Source organism: Pipistrellus hanaki, assembly GCF_964339955.1.
Source record: "Pipistrellus hanaki genome assembly, chromosome: 2".
In the NCBI taxonomy this organism is placed as follows: Eukaryota; Metazoa; Chordata; class Mammalia; order Chiroptera; family Vespertilionidae; genus Pipistrellus; species Pipistrellus hanaki.
In genome coordinates, this window is record NC_140504.1 from 195,830,627 (window position 1) to 195,851,835 (window position 21,209).

General features: G+C 51.1%; 1 protein-coding gene across 1 annotated transcript; it reads right to left on the reverse strand.

Annotated features, from left to right (window-relative positions):
* Positions 1 to 2,691: 2,691 nt before the first annotated feature.
* RBP7 (retinol binding protein 7) lies at positions 2,692 to 9,619 on the reverse strand. Its single transcript, XM_084875691.1, has 4 exons — positions 9,444 to 9,619; positions 3,984 to 4,162; positions 3,765 to 3,866; positions 2,692 to 2,964 (listed from the first exon to the last, which is right to left on the reverse strand). The coding sequence occupies exons 1-4, from the start codon at positions 9,514 to 9,516 to the stop codon at positions 2,914 to 2,916; spliced, it is 405 nt and encodes a 134-aa protein (XP_084731817.1). The 5' UTR covers positions 9,517 to 9,619; the 3' UTR covers positions 2,692 to 2,913.
* Between the last annotated feature and the right edge of the window lie 11,590 nt (positions 9,620 to 21,209).

The window sequence follows — 21,209 nt, forward strand, 5'->3', positions numbered from 1 at the left end:
TAAAAATTAAACAAGTTAGCCCTAACTGGCTTGGCTCAGTGGATAGAGCGTCGGCCTGCAGACTAAAAGGTCCCAGGTTCGATTCTGATCAAGGGCATGTACCTTGGTTGTGGGCACATCCCCAGTAGGAGGTGTGCAGGAGGCAGCTAGATTGATGTTTCTAACGCTGTATCCCTTTCCCTTCCTCTCTGTAAAAAAATCAATAAAATATTTTTTTTTAAATTGAACAAGTTAATCTACTTAGTGTTTGACTCATAATAATCTTTATGTAAGCGGTTTATTATTTTTGGTGGCTTACTATTATTGTTGCCTATTTTTCAACTTCCCTTTTAGTGAGCTAGCTTTTTCTGTCTTCCCATACACACTGTTCCTGCTTCTGGGTCTGTACCCAAAAGAATTGAAAGCAGGAGCTCAAACAGATATCTGCACCCCCACCTTCATGACAGTGTGGAGTCAGAACCACTAAAAGGCGGGAACAGCCCAATGTCCATCGAGGGATGAACGGACCTGGGGAAGCGTTCTCTCCCCGCAGCGCGACGGCACGTCACCTGTCACCGTCCCTGCAGGAAGGCCCTGCCGCGTGGCTGAGCCTGGCAGACAAGCCAGGCAGCCAGAGACGCCAGACACAAAGCACAGCCACCAGGTGAGTGGTACAGGTACTCAGATTCCTCCGGGCGGGAGGAGGAATGCTGGCTGCCAGGCCTGCGGCAGGAGGGAGGCGGGAGTTTAGTTAGTGGGGACAGGGTTTCAGTTTGGGGAGAGGGAAAGCTTTGCGGATGGACAGCAGTGATGGTTGGACAGCAATGGGAATGCATTAATGCAAGCGAACTGGCCTCTAAAAATAAGGAAATGATAAGTTTTTGTTGTGCACATTTTATAACAATTCTTTTTTTAAAAAAAAACACACCTCGGAGAAATACTTTGTAAAGTATACGGTTGCCTACCCACTGTGCTGTACACCCGACAAAACAAAATAATATTGAAGGTAAACTGAGATTGAAAAAACTTTGTTAATTAACAAAAATGAACCCTAAAACCTAAAAACAGAGAGCGAGTGTCCTCCCTCCTTCCCCAGGAGCCGAGGACGCGGCCGGCCAGAAGGGGGCGCTGGTCCTCCCAGCTCAGCAGCAGCAGCAGCAGCATCAAGGCCCAACCTGAACTCCCTTAACAGCAGGCCGTGGGGTGGCCTCTCTGGTCTCCGGCCCCTTCCTCGGTTCTGGGTGGCGTCCCTGCATCCCAGGCCACGGCCTGGAACACTGTCCTTCCAGAAGCTTCCTCTAGTTCCCCGGCGGGCAGAGCCCACAGCGTCTCGATGGCATTCTATCCAGTGTGTTTCGTGGCTGCACAGCGGGCAAAGCAGGACCCAGAAATAACGGGAATAAACAGCCCAGGCTCAGTCCCCTCCCGCCCGGCAGATCCCCGCCCCGCAGGCCCACGCCCCAGCCGGCACGCAGGGCAGACGCTGCCACCGGCCCCTTTCATGAAGTGTCTCCTGGGAGGTGATCCCAGAGGCTCCAGAAAAATCCGTGCAGCCCCCCACATCCCGATCGCCAGGAAAAGCTCCCCAGGGGGGCGGTGTCCTGATCCTTCCTCAGGCACAGTGAGCCCCACAGGAAGCTGAGCGCCTCCTCCCTGGAGGAGAGGAAGTCTTCCCAGGAGGCTGGTTTTTCTGTCTAATTCCTACTTCAGTATTCTGTTCATTCCTATACGGAACGTTTTTCTTTCTTTAAAAATTTTCTATTGGGTTTAGAGAGAAAGGGGAGAGAAAAACGATCTGTTGTTCCACTTATTTATGCATCCTTTGGTTGATTATATATATATATATATATATATATATATATATATATATATATATATATATATATATATATATATATAATTGATTTTTTTTTACGGAGCGGGAGTTAGAAATATCGATGAGAGAGAAACACCAATCAGCTGGCTCCTGCACCCACACCCCCTACTGGGGATGTGCCCCAAACCAAGGTATGTGCCCTTGACCGGAATCAAACCCGGGACCCTCTATGCACTGAGCCAAACCGGTTAGGGCCTTTGGTTGATTCTTATATGTGCCAGGGGGTGGAACCCTCAACCTACGCGTATTGGGACAACACTCTAACCTGCTGAGCTACCTGGCCAGGGACAAATCTTTTCTTAAAATGCCTGATGAGACATATCTGTGGGGGTGAAAGGATGAAGGTAAGACTAAAACAATTTCCCACTTTGATCTTGTGGGCTGCTGATGTGGGGAAATTTTAAAAAGAACATTTTCTAGTTATAAGAGGGAAAGGGAGGAAGAAAGGGGGGAGGAGGGAGAATATCAGGAGGGAGGGAGAGAAGGAGGGAGCGGAGGAAGGAATGGGAGGAAGGAAGGCAGGAAGGCCACACTTCTTGGTGGAGCTATTAAACCATTTTTGTCTCAACTCGGTTTCCTCCTTGGCTCCTAAACATGGTTGCCCATCTCCACAGACAGACTGTATGGCTCAGCCCCAAGGCTCTTGGGCCCTTTGTCCTGCAGCTGACAAATGCCTCCATCCTCAGGCGTGGGCTCCGGTGCCTCACGGCTGCCTGTTCAGAGGGCTGGGTCCGCCCGCTGTCCTCGCCAGACCTCCAGCAGGAACTACATCTAACTCATCGGTGTGTCACCACAGACCGGACTGCATCTTACAATAGCGGGACACGCTGAAACTTAGAAGGAAGAGGCCAGAGTCATCCGGCGGGTTTATTGGAGTTGAGCTGTCTGCCCACAATCCACATGGTCTCCGGTACAGGCTGGTGTCTCCTCTCTGGCCACGGGGCCCATCACCAAAGGGGGGCAGGTTAACACCGTTCATTCTGGAGTGCAGTCAGGCGTTAAGCTGCGGCCCCGCGTGGTGCGCGTGGTGTGGCTCCTGCTCCGTTGGCGGGTCCCGATCAGGCTCTCTGGAACGTCTGCTTGCACACTTGGCCCTCGCAGAACATTTCCTGGGCCGGGAGGAAGGGAGAGGAGGGAGATGGCTTGGCACGGGGCCCGTTATTACCCACAAGGATCCGACCCCAAACGTGGGCTGTCTTTGCCAACCCCCTTCTCCAACTCTCACGCCAACTCAGTTCTGACAACTGACAACCCAGTGTTAGGGCAGAGCCCCGGGTGCAGGGCTCGCTGCCCCCACGTCCGGCAGCAATTCCAAGTCCCAGGGCCACCGTACTTCTGGCCAACCAGTTACAACTGGGGTTCCCGTGACTCCCTCCTCAAGTTCAATAATTTGCTAGAGCGGCCCGGCCGGCGTGGCTCAGTGGTTGAGCATCGACCTATGAACCAGGAGGTCACGGTCGATTCCTGGTCAGGGCACAGGCCCAGGTTGGGAGCTGCCTAGTGTGGGGTTGGGGGACTTCTCAATCTCAAACTCTTCATTTGTAAATGGGGAGGACACAGTGAGTTGATAGGATTGCTGGCCACGGTTTCCCTGTTTAACATTTTCTTCAACGTTACATCATGTCACTAAAAATAAGAGTGATGTGGCAAGCCCTGGCTGGTTTGGCTCAGTGGATAGAGCTTCAGCCTGCGGACTGAGGGGTCCCAGGTTCGATTCCGGTCAAAGGCATGTACCTTGGTTGTGGGCACATCCCCAGGAAGAGGTGTGCAGGAGGCAGCTGATCGATGTTTCTAACTCTCTATCCCTCTCTCTTCCTCTCTGTAAAAAAATCAATAAAATATATTTAAAAAATAAAATGAAATCAATAACATAATTTAAAAAAAAAATAAGAGGGATACGAGCAAGTACCAGGTGGAGCGTGTCGCCTTCGATCCAGTGGGTCCAGCCTCTGTCCTTCTTTTCCCCCTTCTGGATGCAGGTGAGCCTGTCATTGTCCCAGGTGACCAAGCTCTGCGTGACGGGGGGGAGAAAACACTGGTTTGTCCCGGAAGGATCTGGACTGCGACTCAGCGGGAGGCCAGTTACCCCAGCAGAAGGAAGGGCCTGTGTGATGGGCCGTGACCGTACCTTGCACTTCCTGTTGTCCAGGCCTTTGGTGTCTTCGTCAAATTCCTCCCCGACTTTGAACTGCACGAGGTAGTTCCGCAGGCTGCTGTACGTGTGGATGGTGAACGAGTCCCCATTCTGCTCGATCACCTTCTGCGGCTTCAGCAGCTTGGCGATCTTCCGCGTGGCGAAGTCGATGCCTGAAAAGTCACGTGACAGAGACATCGCAGCTTTCACCGGAGATGCAACGGCAAAGAACTTGGCCTCAAAACCCTGGCATTGGAAGGCGAGGGTTTCTTTTGCAATGTCAATGCCAGCGGCTGCTGAGACCCGGTCTGCAGGGGGAGCTAGCCTGGCAAAGCCCCACCCAGAGGCTGACTGAAAAGCTTCAGCAGCTCTAGGGGAAGATGTAGTAGGCTGGCGGGGCACAGCAGAAGCAGGGCTGCATAAGGCAGGCACCCCTCAGCTGCGGGTTTTATCGCCTGTGTCAGGGGGACAAAGGGACAAGGAAGCCATCCAACCTCAATGACAGCAACTCTGCCGTTTCCTGCTTTATGTATTTACACTTCAGACTAAGAACTTGAACAGTTTCTGAACAACTACAAAAAAAAAAGAAAAAAAAAAAAAAAGGCCCTAGCCGGTTTGGCTTAGTGGATAGAGCGTTGGCCTGCAGACAAGGGTCCCAGGTTCCATTCTGGTCAAGGGCATGTACCTTGGTTGCAGGCACATCCCTAGTCAGAGGTGTGCAGGAGGCAGCTGATCGATGTTTCTCTCTCACTGATGTTTCTAACTATCCCTCTCTCTTCCTCTCTGTAAAAAAATCAATAAAATATGTTAAAACAACAATACACACAAAACCTCAAAAACCACTGCAATCACGCACAATTCTATTCACTTAGGAGTCTTGAATAAGCTTTAAAAAGGGTCACACATGGCCGAAACCGGTCTGGCTCAGCGGTAGAGCGTCGGTCTGGGGACTGAAAGGTCCCAGGTTCGATTCCGGTCAGGGGCATGTATGTTGGTTGCGGGCACATCCCCGGTACGGGGTGTGCAAGAGGCAGCTGGTCGATGTTTCTCTCTTATCAACGTTTCTAGCTCTCTATCTCTCTCCCTTCCTCTCTCTGAAAAATCAATAAAATATATTATAATAATTAAAAAAAAAGAGTCACACATGAAAACATGAAATACTGTGAAAGTCAGGGTTTTGGTATAGAAAGTGGATTTGAATGCAGTTTCTCACTTATTAGCTTTGAGCACGTGGTGTGGCTAGAGATTGTAAATGCTTGCTCCCTATTCTTCAGGAATCTATAACCAAGAATGAAGGGGAAATAGAGTAATCGAGGTCTCCCTTTAAGAGGATCTGCTCCAATCAGAGGAAAACTGAAAACAACCTTCCGGAACCTAAAAGCCCTTCGATGAGTTCTGTGCCGTAAACCCCTCTCTATGCCACGTGCTAATTTTACAAAGATTCTGAATAAAAGACATCGACTAATCCAGCGAGCACTTTGTTCATTTAAATATTTAACTGGGACAAAGACCTCAAGCTCTGTTTCTGGCCAAAAGGGACAGATCACCTGGCTGTATTGTCTTCCATCCAATGAACAAGATAAGGGCTTGCTGGTGTTTATTACAGGAGCCATCTTTATGCACTTGAAATAGAAGCCTCTGTGTTTAAAAACACATGTTTAGTTCACTGTGCAAAGTCATGAGACATGGCTCAGATAGGAGAGAATGCTAACTCCCCAAACGAACTTAATTCAAACAGCTGAACTTAGAAGGCGCTGATTGGAGCGCCACCCCATGCGCCAAAAGGTGGCGGGTTCGATCCCCGGTCAGCACACGTGCAGGAGGCAGCCAATTGATTTTTCTCTCTCTCCCCCTTCTTTTCTCTAGGATCAATCAATACTTTTTAAAAAAAGGACCTTTCGTTTTTAAAAAATGAAATATAGGATTTATTGTAGGTTTTCTTGTCCCAGTATCCTTGTGATTCTTTTTTTATTTTTGGTATTTTTTTTTATTGTGGTCAAATACACAAATTTTACCCATTTAAAAGCATACAAGTCAGTGGCATTGAATAATCATAATGTTATGCAACCAACAACGTTATTTCTTTTTTTTTAATGTATTTTATTGATTTTTTTTTTACAGAGAGGAAGGGAGAGGATAGAGAGTTAGAAACATCGATGAGAGAGAAACATCGACCAGCTGCCTCCTGCACACCCCCTACTGGGGATGTGCCTGCAACCAAGGTACATGCCCTTGACCGGAATCAAACCTGGGACCTTTCAGTTCACAGACCAACACTCTATCCACTGAGCCAAACCGGTTTCGGCAACATTATTTCTTTCCAGGAATTTTTCATCACCCCAAACAGAAACTCTGTATCAGGTGGGGTTCAGGACACTCCACCTCAAAACCTGGCACGTTGGCAGAGTGAGTATTCTGAGCCGGTGCCTGAGGAAGGCAGGTGCAGGGAGGCCCCTCTGACCTCCCCTGATGCGGGTAATAAAACCCTCAGTGATATAAACCGCTCTGTTATAAGGTGCCCTCCTTACAGCAGAGAGCGGAGCAGCCTCCGCTTCATCAGCGAGGGACGCAGAGAGGAATCCCAAGAACACTTGCTAAGCTTCCAAGCTTGTCTGTTACTTTTTAATTCTACAATTTCTATTTGTTTCCTCTTCAACCCCGCAGGTGTTACTTTTTATAGAGTCCGATTTCCTGCCAAAATTAAGCTCAGCATAAGGGCTTTATAGTCTATTTCTGATCATTCCAGTATCTGGAGACCCGGTTTGTACACACAGACCCAGGGTAAGGTCCTGAGATTGGAAATCTGCTTTTGTAAGCAGAGGGGAGAGACCAATAAATAAATAAATAAATAAATAAATAAATAAATAATAGGCTGGCCCCTGCAGGCTGGTAATTCACAGGGTTCATTAGGGGAACATCTGGGACATGTGTTGGATGATTACAAGATGAAATGGACCCCCTCACTGCTTGGCAGGTGCCAAAGAATTCTACAGGATAAAGTGGGGGACAGTCCCAGGTAATAGCACGTAAATGCTACCGAGTTCGGGAAATTACGTTACAACCACCTGTGCCAGGGACCAGCACTGGCAGGAGGCCAGGGAAGGGGGCAGTTCATTCCAAATGAACATCAGTGACCATCAGACAGTCGCTAAGGGGTTTGCAGAAAGTCACCTCTTTCTGGCGGGGTCCAGCTTGCAGGACACTCGCTGGTCACGTCATGGAGCCGTCTCTCCCACACTGCCCGCCCCCCCATCTGCACCAGGACGGACGGACGGACGGACGGACGGACGTTAGGGACATGACTCTAGCCGCTTATCAGCCTGGCATCAGAAGAATAAACGTGACTAACTAGCCCTTATTGTCCCATATATTTACTTTCCTGTTGTTTGCCACCCTGGAAACTCAAAGTCTTTTTGTCTGGTCTCTTCTCCGAGGAAGCATTACTTGTTGTTAAGAAGCTATGCAGCCAAAACTGGTTTGGCTCAGTAGATAGAACGTCAGCCTTCAGACTGAGGGGTCCCAGGTTCAATTCCGGTCAAGGGCAGGTACCTTAGTTGCCGACACATCCCCGGTGGGGAGCGTGCAGGAGGCAGCTGATCGATGTTTCTCTCTCATTGATGTTTCTAGCTCTCTTTCTCCCTTCCTCTCTGTAAAAAATCAATAAAATATATGTGTGTTTTTTGTTTTTTGTTTTTTAAAGAAGCTATGTAATCTCAGGCTCTAACCACTGCTTTGAGATCCTCACCGCTGCAGGCCGGGTGTGTCTGTCCTTTCTGAGTCTAATTTACAAGCCCTGCAATGTACCAGGTGGGCAGAGGAAAATACATCTTTTTCTTCTGCACGAGGATTTGTGGCAATATAAATCAGATTTCCCTTGCAAAGTCCCAAACTCCCCTGCTTAGTGTGAGAAAGGACAGGGAGGAGAATCTTAAAACACACCGGGGCACAGAACTGTACATTGCAAAGTGGTTACATAGGTATTTTACCGCAATAAAAAAATAAGGACTCCCAGCTCAATTTACTGGTGGGGAAACTGAGGCCTGGTCTCTGATAAAAGGAGGCGAGCCAGAGCAGCCCGAACCCCGGGTTCTCAGCAGCTTTGGTCCATCTGTCAGAGGTGCCACTGACCGTTGGCATTTCGCAAAGGCACGGGGCGCACAGTAGGTGCTCAGATGCCCGAACCCGAGGAAGGAGACCGATGGCCGGACAGACGGGGTGGGTGAGGAAGGCAGGCCTTCCGCCCTGAGCATCCTCCAGCCCCTCGGCAGCAAGGACAGAGGTCAGACTCCGCAATCTGCACACCCCGCCGTGGTCCCTTCTCCAAGCCTCCAGCCCAGGCTCCCCAGGCCCCTCCTGGAATTTCATCCCGGAGACGGGGTGGGGGTGGGGGGGAAGCGCCCTCCCCCGGGCCCGGTTTCTTGACCCCCGCAGTTCCCACAGGCCCCGAAGCCCTCAGTCCTCGGTCCTGGAGGGAAGAGCGGAGGCCAGAAACCAAAGATGTCAAACTTGGTTCCGAATCTAGCGGCACCGGAACCTCCTGGGGCGGGGTCCCCGATGCTGCGGAACTGGACCTCCCTGGGCGCCCCGGAGACGCTGCGGGACGGGGACCCCCTGGAGACGCTGCGGGACGGGGACCCCCCCCTGGAGACGCTGCGGGACGGGGACCCCCCCGAGACTCTGCGGGACGGGGACCCCCCCCCCCCGGAGACGCTGCGGGACGGGGACCCCCCCCCGAGACTCTGCGGGACGGGGAACCCCCCCCCGGAGACGCTGCGGGACGGGGACCCCCCCCCCGAGACGCTGCGGGATGGGGACCCCCCCCCGAGACGCTGCGGGACGGGGACCCCCCCCCCAGACGCTGCGGGACCGGCCCCGGGCGCCCCGGGTTAAGGGTGCCGCCGGCTGCCAGAGCCCCCGTTAAAGGCCGCTGCGGGGCGAGGGCCGCCGGGCAGGGGCTTCCATTGGGGCGCCCCTCGCGGCCCGAACCCCACCGTGTCCCGGGTCCGCCTGCGAGGTGCCCCGCCCCGCCCCCGCCGGTGAGAGCCCCGCGCTGGGCCCGAGGGGCGGGTGGAGGGGCGGCGGGGGGACGGGAGGAGGAAAGGGGGGCCTGGGAGCGAGGACTGGGGGACGGACGGGCGGATGGTCGGACGGACGGGTGCGGAGTCCGGGGGCCGGGAAGATGGAAGATGGGGCAGGACTTCCACGGGGTGGACCGACGGACGGAGGACGCGGGCCGGGGAGCCGGGAGGAGGGAGCGGGTGGACCGGGGCTGAGAGGACGGCGGGTGGACCGGGGCCGGAGAGACGGGGACGGAAGGACGGACAGCCAGGGAGCCAGCCGCCCCGGAGCGGACCGACAGCCCCGCGCCTGCACCCGCCCCCACGGCGCCCCTGCGCCCCCCGCCCCCCGCCCGCACCCCCCCACGGCGCCCCTGCGCCCCCCGCGCCCGCCTACCCAGGGCCAGCATGTAGCCCTCGAAGTTGTCGCTGCTGCTCAGGTTCCAGGTGCCGCTGAGGTCGGCGGGCATGGCGGGGGGCGGCGGGGCCGGGACTGCGGCGGCGGCGGGCGGCGGGGCGGCCTAAGAGCGGGGCGGGGGCGGGGGCTGGACCGGGGGCGGGGAGGATGGGGGCGGGGAGGGTGGGGGGCGGGGAGGATGGGGGCGGGGAGGGTGGGGGGCCGGGCGCCCGGACACCCTCCCTCCCTCCCTCCAGCCTCTGAGACGCCCGGCCTCGGCTCCGGGCCGCGCTCCGCCTTTTGCCCCGGGAAACGCCTGCTCCCGGGCTCCCCCCTCCGCTCCCCAAACGTGCGCGGGGCCCGGGCTGCGGTCCAGGCCGAGAGGTCACGTCCACGCTGCCTCCGGGAGCTCTGCACTCCCATCCCCGGCCACACCGCTGAGCGGTCACTGTGTTGTCACTGTCACAGGTCCCTCCCCGGCGGTTACTTACTGTCCCCATCGGACCGGACAGAGGGAGGCAGCCTGGCCAAGGGCGCACGGTGGGCGGGAGCGGCTGGACGCGAACCCGGCGGCCTGACTCCCCAGCCCGGGCGGCTCTCTGGCTGCCTCGGTGATGTCTCCACCGCTGTCCTCAAGGCCTGGCCTGACACACTGAGACAGGGAGCACACGACACTGCTCCAGCACCCCGCTCTTAGGCCGCCCCCCCCCCCCCCCCCCAGTGCACCCCAGGCTCCCTTCTCTGCGCCCGGTTCCCAGCCCATCAGCAGGACCTGCTGGTTCCACATCCCAACCTGGGCCGCCCTCAGGCTTCCCTCCTCCTGGCCTGGCTGTTTCCTCTCTGATTCCGTCAACCCGCTCTCCAGACGGCAGCCAGGGCACTTGTGAGAAATGCAACTCAGACTTGATCACGCCCCTGCCTAGAGTCCTTCAGGGCCATCCCCATTGCCCTAAATGGAAATGGGCACCTCTGTGGAGGTCCAAACAGCCCTTCTGAGGGGCTCCTGGGCACGCCTCCCCCAGTTCCATTCTGCTGGGACCTCTGGTCCCCCAGGTGTGCCGAGGCCGGTGCTGGCAGAGGTCACCCCTCGCCTTCCTGGGGTCTGTACTGGGTGCTCCCCCTTCCTGGGCTGTTTTCCCCCGGGCTCTGCATGGCTGGCTCCGTGGCTTCTGGTTCAAAAGTTACTATTAGTGCCAGTCTTTCCTCATCATGCTCTGGGCAGAGAGGAACGGTCCCTGAATACCCGCCTCTCTCCAACCCTCACTCCCTCCTCACGGGGGTGGGCGGGGTCCCCTGATGGAGGGCACTGAGGGCCACCACCACGCTGGTTCCCTCCAGACTGGAGGAGCCAGGGCCACGGATGTGGGTCTTTCGTGGCTGAAACGGGAAAAACTTCAGGAAAGCCTGAGGGAGTGCCTTGCCATTGATCCATTTTTATCAACTCGGCAGTGGATCGATCACAACTTCTAAGCACAGGGTATTTCATTTTTCCCTTCTCCCCTTATAACAGGGGCTAGAAGACCCAAACGTGCCCTCCGTGCCCTTCGGCAGACTGCTCCCAAGTCTGCCCCGGGAATGAGGGTGTCAGTTATTATCTGCCTCCCGAGGTGAAGACTGAAAACAACAAAAAGCCACTCGCAGACCTGCCGTTTGGCGGACCTCACAGAGGGCGGCTCATCTCAGCTCCCTGAGGCATCAGCTGGGGTCCCGTGACTCCGGTTTGGAAAAGTCACTTCCCAAATGGCTCAGTCTCCTGGCTGGTGAATTGGTGTTGCCTATCTCTCGGCTGGAAGCTCAGCCAGGCCTGTGGGCTGGGGGCAGGTTCCTGTGGGCTGGGGGCAGGTTCCTGTGGGCTGGGGGCTGGTTCCTCCGCACTGGGCCTCACCATGGGCGCCGGGCAGTGTGGGCGCCTTCCCAGCAGGCCTGGCTGGCTGGGTTCTCAGAGGGTGTGTCCCAGGAGGGCTGGGAAGACGCTGCCCATCTCTTCTGAGCTGGTCTCAGAAGTCATGCACCATCATTCCCACCCGTCTTCCGCCCACCTAGACCACAGGGAGGGACCACGGACCGCACCTCCCAGCGTCACGCTGTCAGAGCACGTGCAACGGGAGATCTTAGAATGGCCTCCTTCAAAATAATCTGTCCCGCACCGAACAGACTGTCACCTTACAGCGGGAAGGCTGGGGAGTGCTGGGGAGGGAAGGAGATAGATGGACCAAAGGACGTGAATGTATGTATATAAGCACACCAATGGGCACAAGACACTGGGGGGAGGGAATGAGGGCATGCGACAGGGGGTAGGGGAGGCTGGGGGAAGGTCAGTGGGGAAAAAAGGGAGATATATATTCTAATATATGTAATACTTTAAACAATAAAAAAAATAAAAACTTTAAACCATAAAAAAAAAAACCTAAACTAAAAAAATAAAAATAATCTGTCATGGGAACCCATCCCCCTTCTGACCCTCACCCTAAGTTATGACTTCTAACCTAGACTTGGTCAGTAATTAAAGTGCCTTTAGATGCTCCATGTCCTGCTTTTCGTTCATCTTATTTTCCAGTTGGGTTAGAACTTGGACAGAGAAAGCCTTGGATCTCTTCAAAAACCTCTAAGCGTCACCTTTTCAGAACAGCCTTTGATATCACTTCTCATATACATTGAGTCTGCATCACATCTCTGCTTACTACCTTCTAATCAGCACAATCCACAAATCTCTCTTTTTGGTTTGTTTGTTGACTGCTTTTTTATTTTTTAAATCTATTGAAACGTTTTAGAGGGAAATGAGGGGAGAGAGGGAGAGAGAAACACTGATTTGCTGTTCTACGTATTTAGTAGGCATTCATTGGTGGATTCTTGTATGTGCCCTGACAGGGGATGGAACCTGCATCCTTGGTGTATCAGAATAATTCTTTAACCAATGGAGTTACCCAGGCAGGCCCATTGACGACCTTTTTCATTATAATTTCAAGGGCAGCCTAAACTGGTTTGGCTCAGTGGATAGAGCGTCGGCCTGCGGACTGAAGGATCCTAGGTTCGATTCCGGTCAAGGGCACGTACCTTGGTTGCGGGCACATCCCCAGGAGGGGGTGTGCAGGAGGCAGCTGATCGATGTTTCTCTGTCATGGATGTTTCAACCTCTCTATCCCGCTCCCTTCCTCTCTGTAAAAAAAAAAATCAATAAAATATATTTAAAATAATAATAATAATAAATAATTTCAAGGGCAGAGACCATGCTCAGCTCACTCACCAGCACAGTGCTTAGCAAGAAGTGTTTGTTGAATGAATGACTACCACCTTTTCTAAAGGAGAAGGGCCGTTTGTGTTGAGAAAACAGTGGCATTGCCTTGCCTCTCCCAGAATGAGGCTGTTGATTCTCTCAGGGGTCCTCAAACTTTTTAAAGTGGGGGCCAGATCACGGTCCCTCAGAGTTGGAGGGCCGGACTATATGAACTACTAATTCTTACTGTAACACCTTGGCTGCGCTCACTGCCCAAAAAACCTGGCGGGCAGGATCAGACTCCCCTGGGGGCTGCATGTGGCCCGCGGGCCATAGTTTGAAGACCCCTGTATAGCTATAGCTTCTTCAGTGGAATGTGACAGGCTGTTTTCAAACCCTGGAGTTACCTGTACCTTGCCATTTAATGGGCACAGAACTATGAACTCTGCCTAGATTTCTGGAGCATGAAGCCTGCGTAAATTCCAGATGGACAGGAATTGGAAAAGTCATATTTACTTCCTATCCTTAAAATCTTATTGTTCTAAATCTTGGCCTGAAAAGGAAGGTCACAGAAATAGTAATAATGACTTTAGCATCTGTGCTGGTAGGTATGGCTTTTGGCCAGCCTGGGCAGGGGCCATCTAGTAGGGACAGTTGAATTTTGGTTGAAGTGGCATAAACTGGACTTGCCCAGAGGATAAGAAGTGACTTTCTCCTTTTTATTTTATTTTTTAATTGATTTTAGAGAAGAAGGGAGAGGGATAGACAGAAACATCAATGGTGCGAGAGAGTCACTGATTGGCTGCCTCCTACATGCCCCACACTGGGGCTCGAGCCTGCAACCCAGGCATGTACCCGGACTGGGAATCAAACTGTGACCTCCTGGTTCATAGGTAAAATGCTCAACCTCTAAGCCACATGGGCCAGGCAAGTTTTCTCATTTATAATTCTAAAACCTTTCTTCTAGCCGAAACCAGTTTGGCTCAATGGATAGAGCGTCGGCTTGGGGACTGAAGGGTTCCGGGTTCGATTCTGGTCGAGGGCACGTACCTTGGTTGCAGGCATATCCCCAGTGGGGGCTATGCAAGAGGCAGCTGATTGATGACTCTCTTTCATGGATGTTTCTAACTCTGTATCTCTCTCCTTCCTCTCTGTACAAAATCAATAAAATATATTTAAAATAAAATAAAATAAAACCTTTCTTCTAGACAAAGATAAAATTATCTCTGGAAGGAAAGAGGAGAGAAATGTGGTTAAATTTGAGCCTTTTTCTTCCCTTCCATTTGATACTGGCAAAGTAAACCATAAAATTATAGCCAAGACCAGGTCCTACACTCGGGTACAAACCCTGCTCCTCCTTGTCAGAATGGATGGGAGCTGGTGAGGGCACTGGGAGGAGAACCGGTCTCTGTCACTTGATGGAGCCTGACCCGGGCCCAGCAAAGAACAGAGTGGACATTGATTTTACTGATTTTGCCTCCCACCGTCCACGCCTCCCCTCCCCAGAGCAGAGAAGCGTGCCGGCAGGGGGCGTGGCCCTGTTCTGGGGGGTAATTCCTGGACTGGTTTAAGGCTCAGCCAGTCACAGAAATCTTACCTCCTTTGCCAGTGGTTGATTTTAGGGACAAGCAGGTTTACTAGTAAATGACTCTGAATCAGCCAACGAGATATTAGAAGTTTGATGGGGCTGCTGAGGCTTGCTTTTAAACCTTTTAAATATATATATGGTTGATTTCAGAGGAAAAGAGAAGGAAAGACATCAATGATGAGAATCACTGACTGGCTGCCTCCTTCACGCCCCCTACTGGGGATCGAGCCTGAAACCCGGGCATGTGCCCTGACTGGAATGGAACCGTGACCTCCTGGTTCATAGGTTGACGCTCAACCACTGAGCCACACCAGCTGGGCGAGGCTTGATTTTAACAGCTGTGAAGAGCCAGCCTTTCTCCACTTCTGAACATGAACAAGGAAGACTTGCTACTGGTGACCATCCTCTGACTGAGGGGCACCTGCTTTAGGACACGTGACCAGCAGAGCAGAGGGACGAGAGCCAGGTCCTTGCTGACAGTAGACTCACTGCACCCGAGAACCTGAGTCCTGCCTGCCCTTCGCCTCCACCGCTGGTAAAGGTCCCTATTGTTTCAGTCACTGGGAGTGAGCTTCCTGCTGCTCCGGGTGGAAAACATCCTGACAGAGACAGTAAAATCAGGGCCCTCCTACCCCTTATTTGCCTTTTCCTGTCGGAGGGCACAAGACAAGCTAATTCTGGTTCGGTTCTGAGCATGCTTACTTGCTGAGGGTACTTACCAAGTATTTAATAAAATACTTCATGAAAAAGTACTTCATGCCGAAACCGGTTTGTCTCAGTGGATAGAGCATCGGCTTGCGGACTGAAAGGTCCCAGGTTTGATTCCGGTCAAGGGCATGTACTTTGGTTGCGGGCACATCCCTAGTGAGGGGAGTGCAGGAGGCAGCTGATGGATTTTCTCTCTCATCGATGTTTCTAACTCTCCATCCTTCTCCCTTCCTCTCTGTAGAAAATCAGTAAAATAAAATAAAAAGTACTTCATGAGGACTACTCTTGTGACAGGAACAGTGGGGCTGGAAACAGGTCTGTTCGGTGACACGGGTACTATAGATGATTATTATTTAGCCTGTTCATTCTTGGACTCCAAGAGTCTGCCTTGAAGAAGGTAAGTTAGGGCTGTGCTTCCGGGAATTTGGACAAAGACCACAGGGCCCCTCAGCCCTGTGCTTCTGTACTGAGCGGCAGAGGGCAAGAGCTGAGGGACTTCTTCATGCTCCACTGACTCCCCATGAAGCTGCTTTTCGTGAGATCCTGAGGCAGACTGAAGAGGGCCGAGTGATTCTTTAAAATCACCTCCTTTTCCTCCTGGCTCTTGCACACTCGCACACACAAGCAATTTTCTAACTGTGATACTGACACGTGTTAACTAGACTTATTGCAGTGACCATTATGCCATATACAAATAACCATCATTAGGTGGTACACCTGAAACTACTGTTATAGGCCGATTCTACCTTAAAAAAATCAAAATAAAGTCTGACAACAAAACACCCTCCTCCCTTCCTTGACTGCCCTGGGCTTCCCAGATCCCCCTGCTGGTCTTTAGTGCAATCATTTTCACGTGTAAATGAGACTGGACCATGCCTCACATGGATGTGTTCATAGGTGAAATGATGCACCTGAGATTGGCTAAGATCCCAGGGAAACAAGGAGGGTGTAGATGGCGCGAGATTGGCAGAGCGTCACGATGGAAGCTGGTGAGGGCCTCAGAGGGGCTTCTTCTAAGATTACCACGTTTAGCTCATGACCCAGTTTTTGCTTAACTTTTGAAAATGTCACTTTGGCCGAGTTCCCCATTGGTCTGGACACCTTGAGTTGCTCCCCCGGGAACGGCCTTGGGCCTGGTTTCCTGCCCTGCAGGGCCTGGGGTGCTGCTATCTAGGAAGCCGTAGGACTGGTCCTGGGGAGTCCCCTGCTGATGCTCAAAACAAAGTGTTTTCTCCTCCCACCCTGGCTGTGGGCAGCCACCCAGAGGCTGTCTCCTACTGTGCTCCCTGGGCACTTCGCGCCATGACAGTTCCAAGACGGACTTCCGGTCCCGCAGAAGGGAAGGGGCAGGTGGCAGCTCAGAGCGGTGAGATCCAGGGGGAACAACAATCAGGTCAGCATCATTTCAGAGCTGGCGGGGGCCGCAGAGGTCATTGCGTTACCAGGACAACATCAAGCGATGCCCTCTGTAAGCAGCTGGCTGACATGCCTGGCACTGAGACCCACCCCCAGGTGGAGAAGCGTCTTCGGCTCATAGGCACCATTCCTGCACGGTGGCATCATGGGCTACATGGGCACCTGGGTGCCTTTTCCTTTATTTATTTATTTTTTTGCTGTGTGTGAACTACGGTTTATACCACCTCCTCCCTCTGGGCCAAGGCATTGCTAACACCGGGCAAGTTCAACTGGGTCTGTCTGGGTGGACTGAACCCATCAGCCATCGCATCAGACCATCACCCTGTTGAAAATTTTATCTACTTGTGCTCATCCACTCGGAGTGGGTGAAAATGTCAAGATGTGGCTACAGCATTCCTTGGGAAAGAATGTGTTATGTAAGGTGTGGTCAGGAGCACAGGCTCCGAGACAAACCTACAACACCCCTTCTCTTCATCTCCTTGGCGAAGGAGACCGGCCTAGGCTTCTGACATTGAACCTTGATTCCGGGGGATGCTCAGTTTTGGAGGTTGGAAATCTGAGATGAAGGCGCCAGCATGTCGGGGGAGGGCTCTCGGTGGGGTTGCAGACTGCTGCTCATATCCTCCCGTGGTGGAAGGGCCCGCACCTCTTCTCTGGAAGGTTTGATGCTCCTGGTTGTCCACTCAGCTGGTAAATAGAAAAAAAAAACATCTCCACGTGCGTACGCACAACTGAAGGAAGCTGATGAAGCGGCCTTGAAGGGACTCACTGCAAGTCTGTTCGCAGCATGGACGTGATGCCACGTGAGGGGTGAAGGAGCACGAAGCGACATCACCAGCATCCAACACACACCAGCCTCCCACACTGCCCACACCCTCACTTTACAAAAGCAAATTATGAGAAAGGCCCGGTGCCGGATAAACAACGGCATATGTTCTTCTTCCTCCCTGGAGGTCACGACAGTTCACATGTATCCCCCCGTGAAGTTCATTGTTCTAATGTCCGCCATCCAGAGGAAGTTCTGTCTTTGAAGACACCAGAACTGTGCTATATGCTGTGGCATCAGCAGCATCCTTGGTCCTGGGGGGAAAGTCAAGCAGCTCGTTCAATGTACAAAGTCATTGATCCATAAATGGCACGACAAAGGGCCATGTCACCACAGCCGGCTCTCCTGGGAGGGTCCCCCAGGCCTTCCCAGTGGGCCTGAGGTCAATATACTCAAAGCTGCCCGGCCAGCATGGCTCAGTGGTTGACTGTCAACCTATGAACCAGGAGGTCATGGTTGGATTCCCGGTCGGGGCACATGCCCAGGTTGTGGGCTCAATTCCCAGTGTGGGACGTGCAGGAGACAGCCAATCAATGATTCTCTCTTATCATTGATGTTCCTCTCTCACCTTCTCCCTTCCTCTTTGAAATAAATTTAAAAATACACACATACACACACATAGCTGAGTAGGGTATGCACACTTTTAGGTAGAGAGGCAACAGACGATGAGAGAAATTTCTAGCATCGAATGGAATACTATGCTGCCATAAAAAAGAAGGAATTCTCATCATTTGCAGCAACCTGGATGAAATTGGAGAACATCATGCTGAGTGAAATAAGCCAATCAATGAAAGAGAAACACCACATGACCTCATTCATTTATGGATAATAAAGAACATTATAAACTGATGAACCAAAAGATAGATATAGAGACAGTAAAGCAACAAGCAGACTGTCAAATTACAGTGGGGAGGGGAGGAAGATCTGGGGGAGATAATAGATCAACCGAAGGACTTGTATACATGCATATAAGTACAACCAATGGACATAAAACTCTGGGGAGGGAGGATATATTTGAGAGGGAGGGAGGGGGGCAAAAAAAAAATCAATAAAATATATTTAAAAAAAAAGAAAAAAAGAAAGCACATATGAGAAATAATATAGATTAGAGCAAAAAAGTAATGAGAATGAAAACAAAGATACTCTACAGTGGATCAAATAAGAGAAAAACTGATTCTTTTGGAAAAACATCTAAGGCTATGTATTAATAGAGAGGATACAAGTAAGGGTTAGAATGAGTAGATGGGCATAACTGCAGTTGCAGCAGAGATAAAGAGAAAGAACACTATAAATAAAGTTATTCCAATAAATTTTAAAATTTAGACTAAATATACAAATTCCAAAGACTGTAAAAATTTCCAAAGTGACTTGAGAAGAAATACAATATATAACCTGAAGAGTCCTAAAACTATTAAAAACATGAATTGGTAGTTAAAACTCTCCCTCTCACTCCAGACAAAACAAAGCAGTAAAACCAGATGGCAGAACAAATGTCCTACCAAACATCTAATGATCAGGCGAGTCCAACCTAACACAACCTCTTTAAGAGAAAGATGAGCCATTTCTCAATGCACGTGGCTGAGGAAAATTACAGACACCTCTGCATGGAATTAACGTTTCCGTACAGGTTAACAGAGAACAGGATCTAGCAGCTGTGAGAGGACACAGCTCTGTGCTCTTGGCCCCCCAGACCTAGCCCTGAGTGTGTCTTCATTTGGCTAGTCCTTATTTGTATCTTTTTAATAATTGTAATTGTGCACTTTCCTGAGTCTCTGAGTCTCCTAGTGAATTATTAAACCTGATGGAGTCTTGGAAACCCCTAAGTTTGTAGCCAGTTAGCGATCTGTGCGGGTGACCTGGGGACTCCAGACCTTGTGGCCTGCATCCGAAATGACACCCATTAGAGACTGTGTGCCCTGGACCTGTGGAGTGTATCCTGGCTCCCAGTGGCTAGCATCGGAATTGGATTGGGTAAAAACAAAGGCTTGCTTTTTTTTTTAGACCAGATAAAACTTTTTTAAAAATTATTTTTATTATAGTATCTATACATAAAGGAATAAAAATTGAAGAAAAAAAAAGAAATTTCTAGCATCGGAACTTTTCTGCAGCTCCCACAATATTTCAGATGAACTAACTGTAGTTTTCCAGGAGATGTCAAAGCTAAATTTTGACAGCTTAAGCTACTTCTAGATCATTACTTTTCGGTTCTGCTCCAATTCTTAGGTTCCACAAAGCTAAGGAGGGAGAATAATGACCCAATTTCTATGACCTGAGATTCTAACTTTTCATTTGTTCAGCAAATAGAGAAAAAATTACTGGGTGCCAGGCTTTGCAACCCTTCCCGTCTTCAAGAAGTTGACCTGTTGGCGTCAGTAATGATGTCCAGAGCTGTAGGATGTACATTTATTTGCTGGCTTTATTTAACCTTTCCTTTGTGAATACAGATTTGATGATGCAATGTCACAGTTACAAGTACCTTTTGTTCTGCAGTCATAAATCCTTCATCTAGGGTGGTGTAGGTATGAAATATTCAATATAAATTGCAAGAGGTAGATTACTGGTATTTCTATTTTCATTGGAAATGTAACTTTAGTCCTGTTTCTATCACTGAATGATTTCCACAAACCACAACACTATTCTATAAAAAAACCATTTCTGGCCTTTTTGCTGTACCAATTGGTAAAATGTCCACTACATTTTTAATCAGTACCAGATCATAGAGCAAGCTTGTATTTTTAACATAGAGCTATGACTTTATTACTCGGGAGTTCTATTTTGATCAAAGTCCACACAACGGGACAAGAGGGGAAAAGAGTACAAGCTCACAAAAGGCAGATTCACAGTGGCCGGCACGAAACAGCAGGCTCTTCAGACCCTCAGTGTCAGACGGGGCTGACAGCTTCAAAGCCCTCACCAGCGCCCCAACCCTGAGCTGGGACTCTGGCCACCCAGTGTTTTGATTATTAAGCTATCAATAAAAGCTTAGAGCCGAAACCGGTTTGGCTCAATGGATAGAGCGTCGGCTTGGAGAACGAAAGGTCCCGGGTTCGATTCCGGTCAAGGGCATGTACCTTGCTTGCAGGCATATCCCCGATAGGGGGTGTGCAGGAGGCAGCAGATCGATGACTCTCTCTCATCAATGTTTCTAACTCTCTATCTCTCTCCCTTCCTCTCTGTACAAAATCAATAAAATATATTAAAAAAAAAAAAAAAAAAAGCTTAGAGCACTGACACTTTACCACATTCTGGAATAAGACACTGCATTAGCGTGATGTCATCTCCGAAGTGGCTCCTGAAGATGAATGAGGGCGGGTGGCCAGGGTTAGGCCTGTGCTAGGAGAACGGTAAGACCCTGACCCAGAGGCTCGCTCCCTCCTGGGCATCGGAGAAACCTGTCCGCCTCTGCAAACACACCAGGGCGTGGGCCCCACTCCCTGCCTCCAAAGGCGGAGCTCCAGGCAGGTGTATCCTGGAGAGGACCTACCAGCCATTCTGTGGGCCCCAGGTTCTGCCAGGCACATGCCCAGCCTGCCCTGGCACAGCTGGGATGGCTGCTCCGTGCTGCCTTTGGCGAGATGGCTGTGTGAAGAGGGACTTCTTCGGCCCAGAATTAGGCATCCGTGAATGTCCGTTCCCTTCATAACTACAGGGAGGCCTTCACATGCACCTTGGCTTTCAGACTTTGCTCCTCTGATGGGAGAAAGCCAGGTGTCCTTTTTGACTTCTGATTTATAGTTAGTTTGATTAAACAGCCTTCTGGTTTGGGTGCTGCTAATCTCTTATTTTAAAGATAAAAGGATTTGCCCTAACCGGTTTGGCTCAGTAGATAGAGCATCGGCCTTCGAACTCAAGGGTCCCAGGTTCGAATCTGGTCAAGGGCATGTACCTTGGTTGCAGGCACATCCCCATTAGGGGGTGTGATCGATGTTTCTTTCTCATAAATGTTTCTAACTCTCTCCCCCTCTCCCTTTCTCTCTGTAAACAATCAATAAAACATACTTTAAAAAAAAAAAA

Coding starts and splice junctions, on each gene's coding strand:
- RBP7 (XM_084875691.1), bottom strand. CDS start 9,516: ATGCCCGCCGACCTCAGCGGCACCTGGAACCTGAGCAGCAGCGACAAC. Junction 4,163..9,443: donor GGGCTACATGCTGGCCCTGG/GTAGGCGGGCGC, acceptor GTGACTTTTCAG/GCATCGACTTCGCCACGCGG. Junction 3,867..3,983: donor TGGACAACAGGAAGTGCAAG/GTACGGTCACGG, acceptor CCCGTCACGCAG/AGCTTGGTCACCTGGGACAA.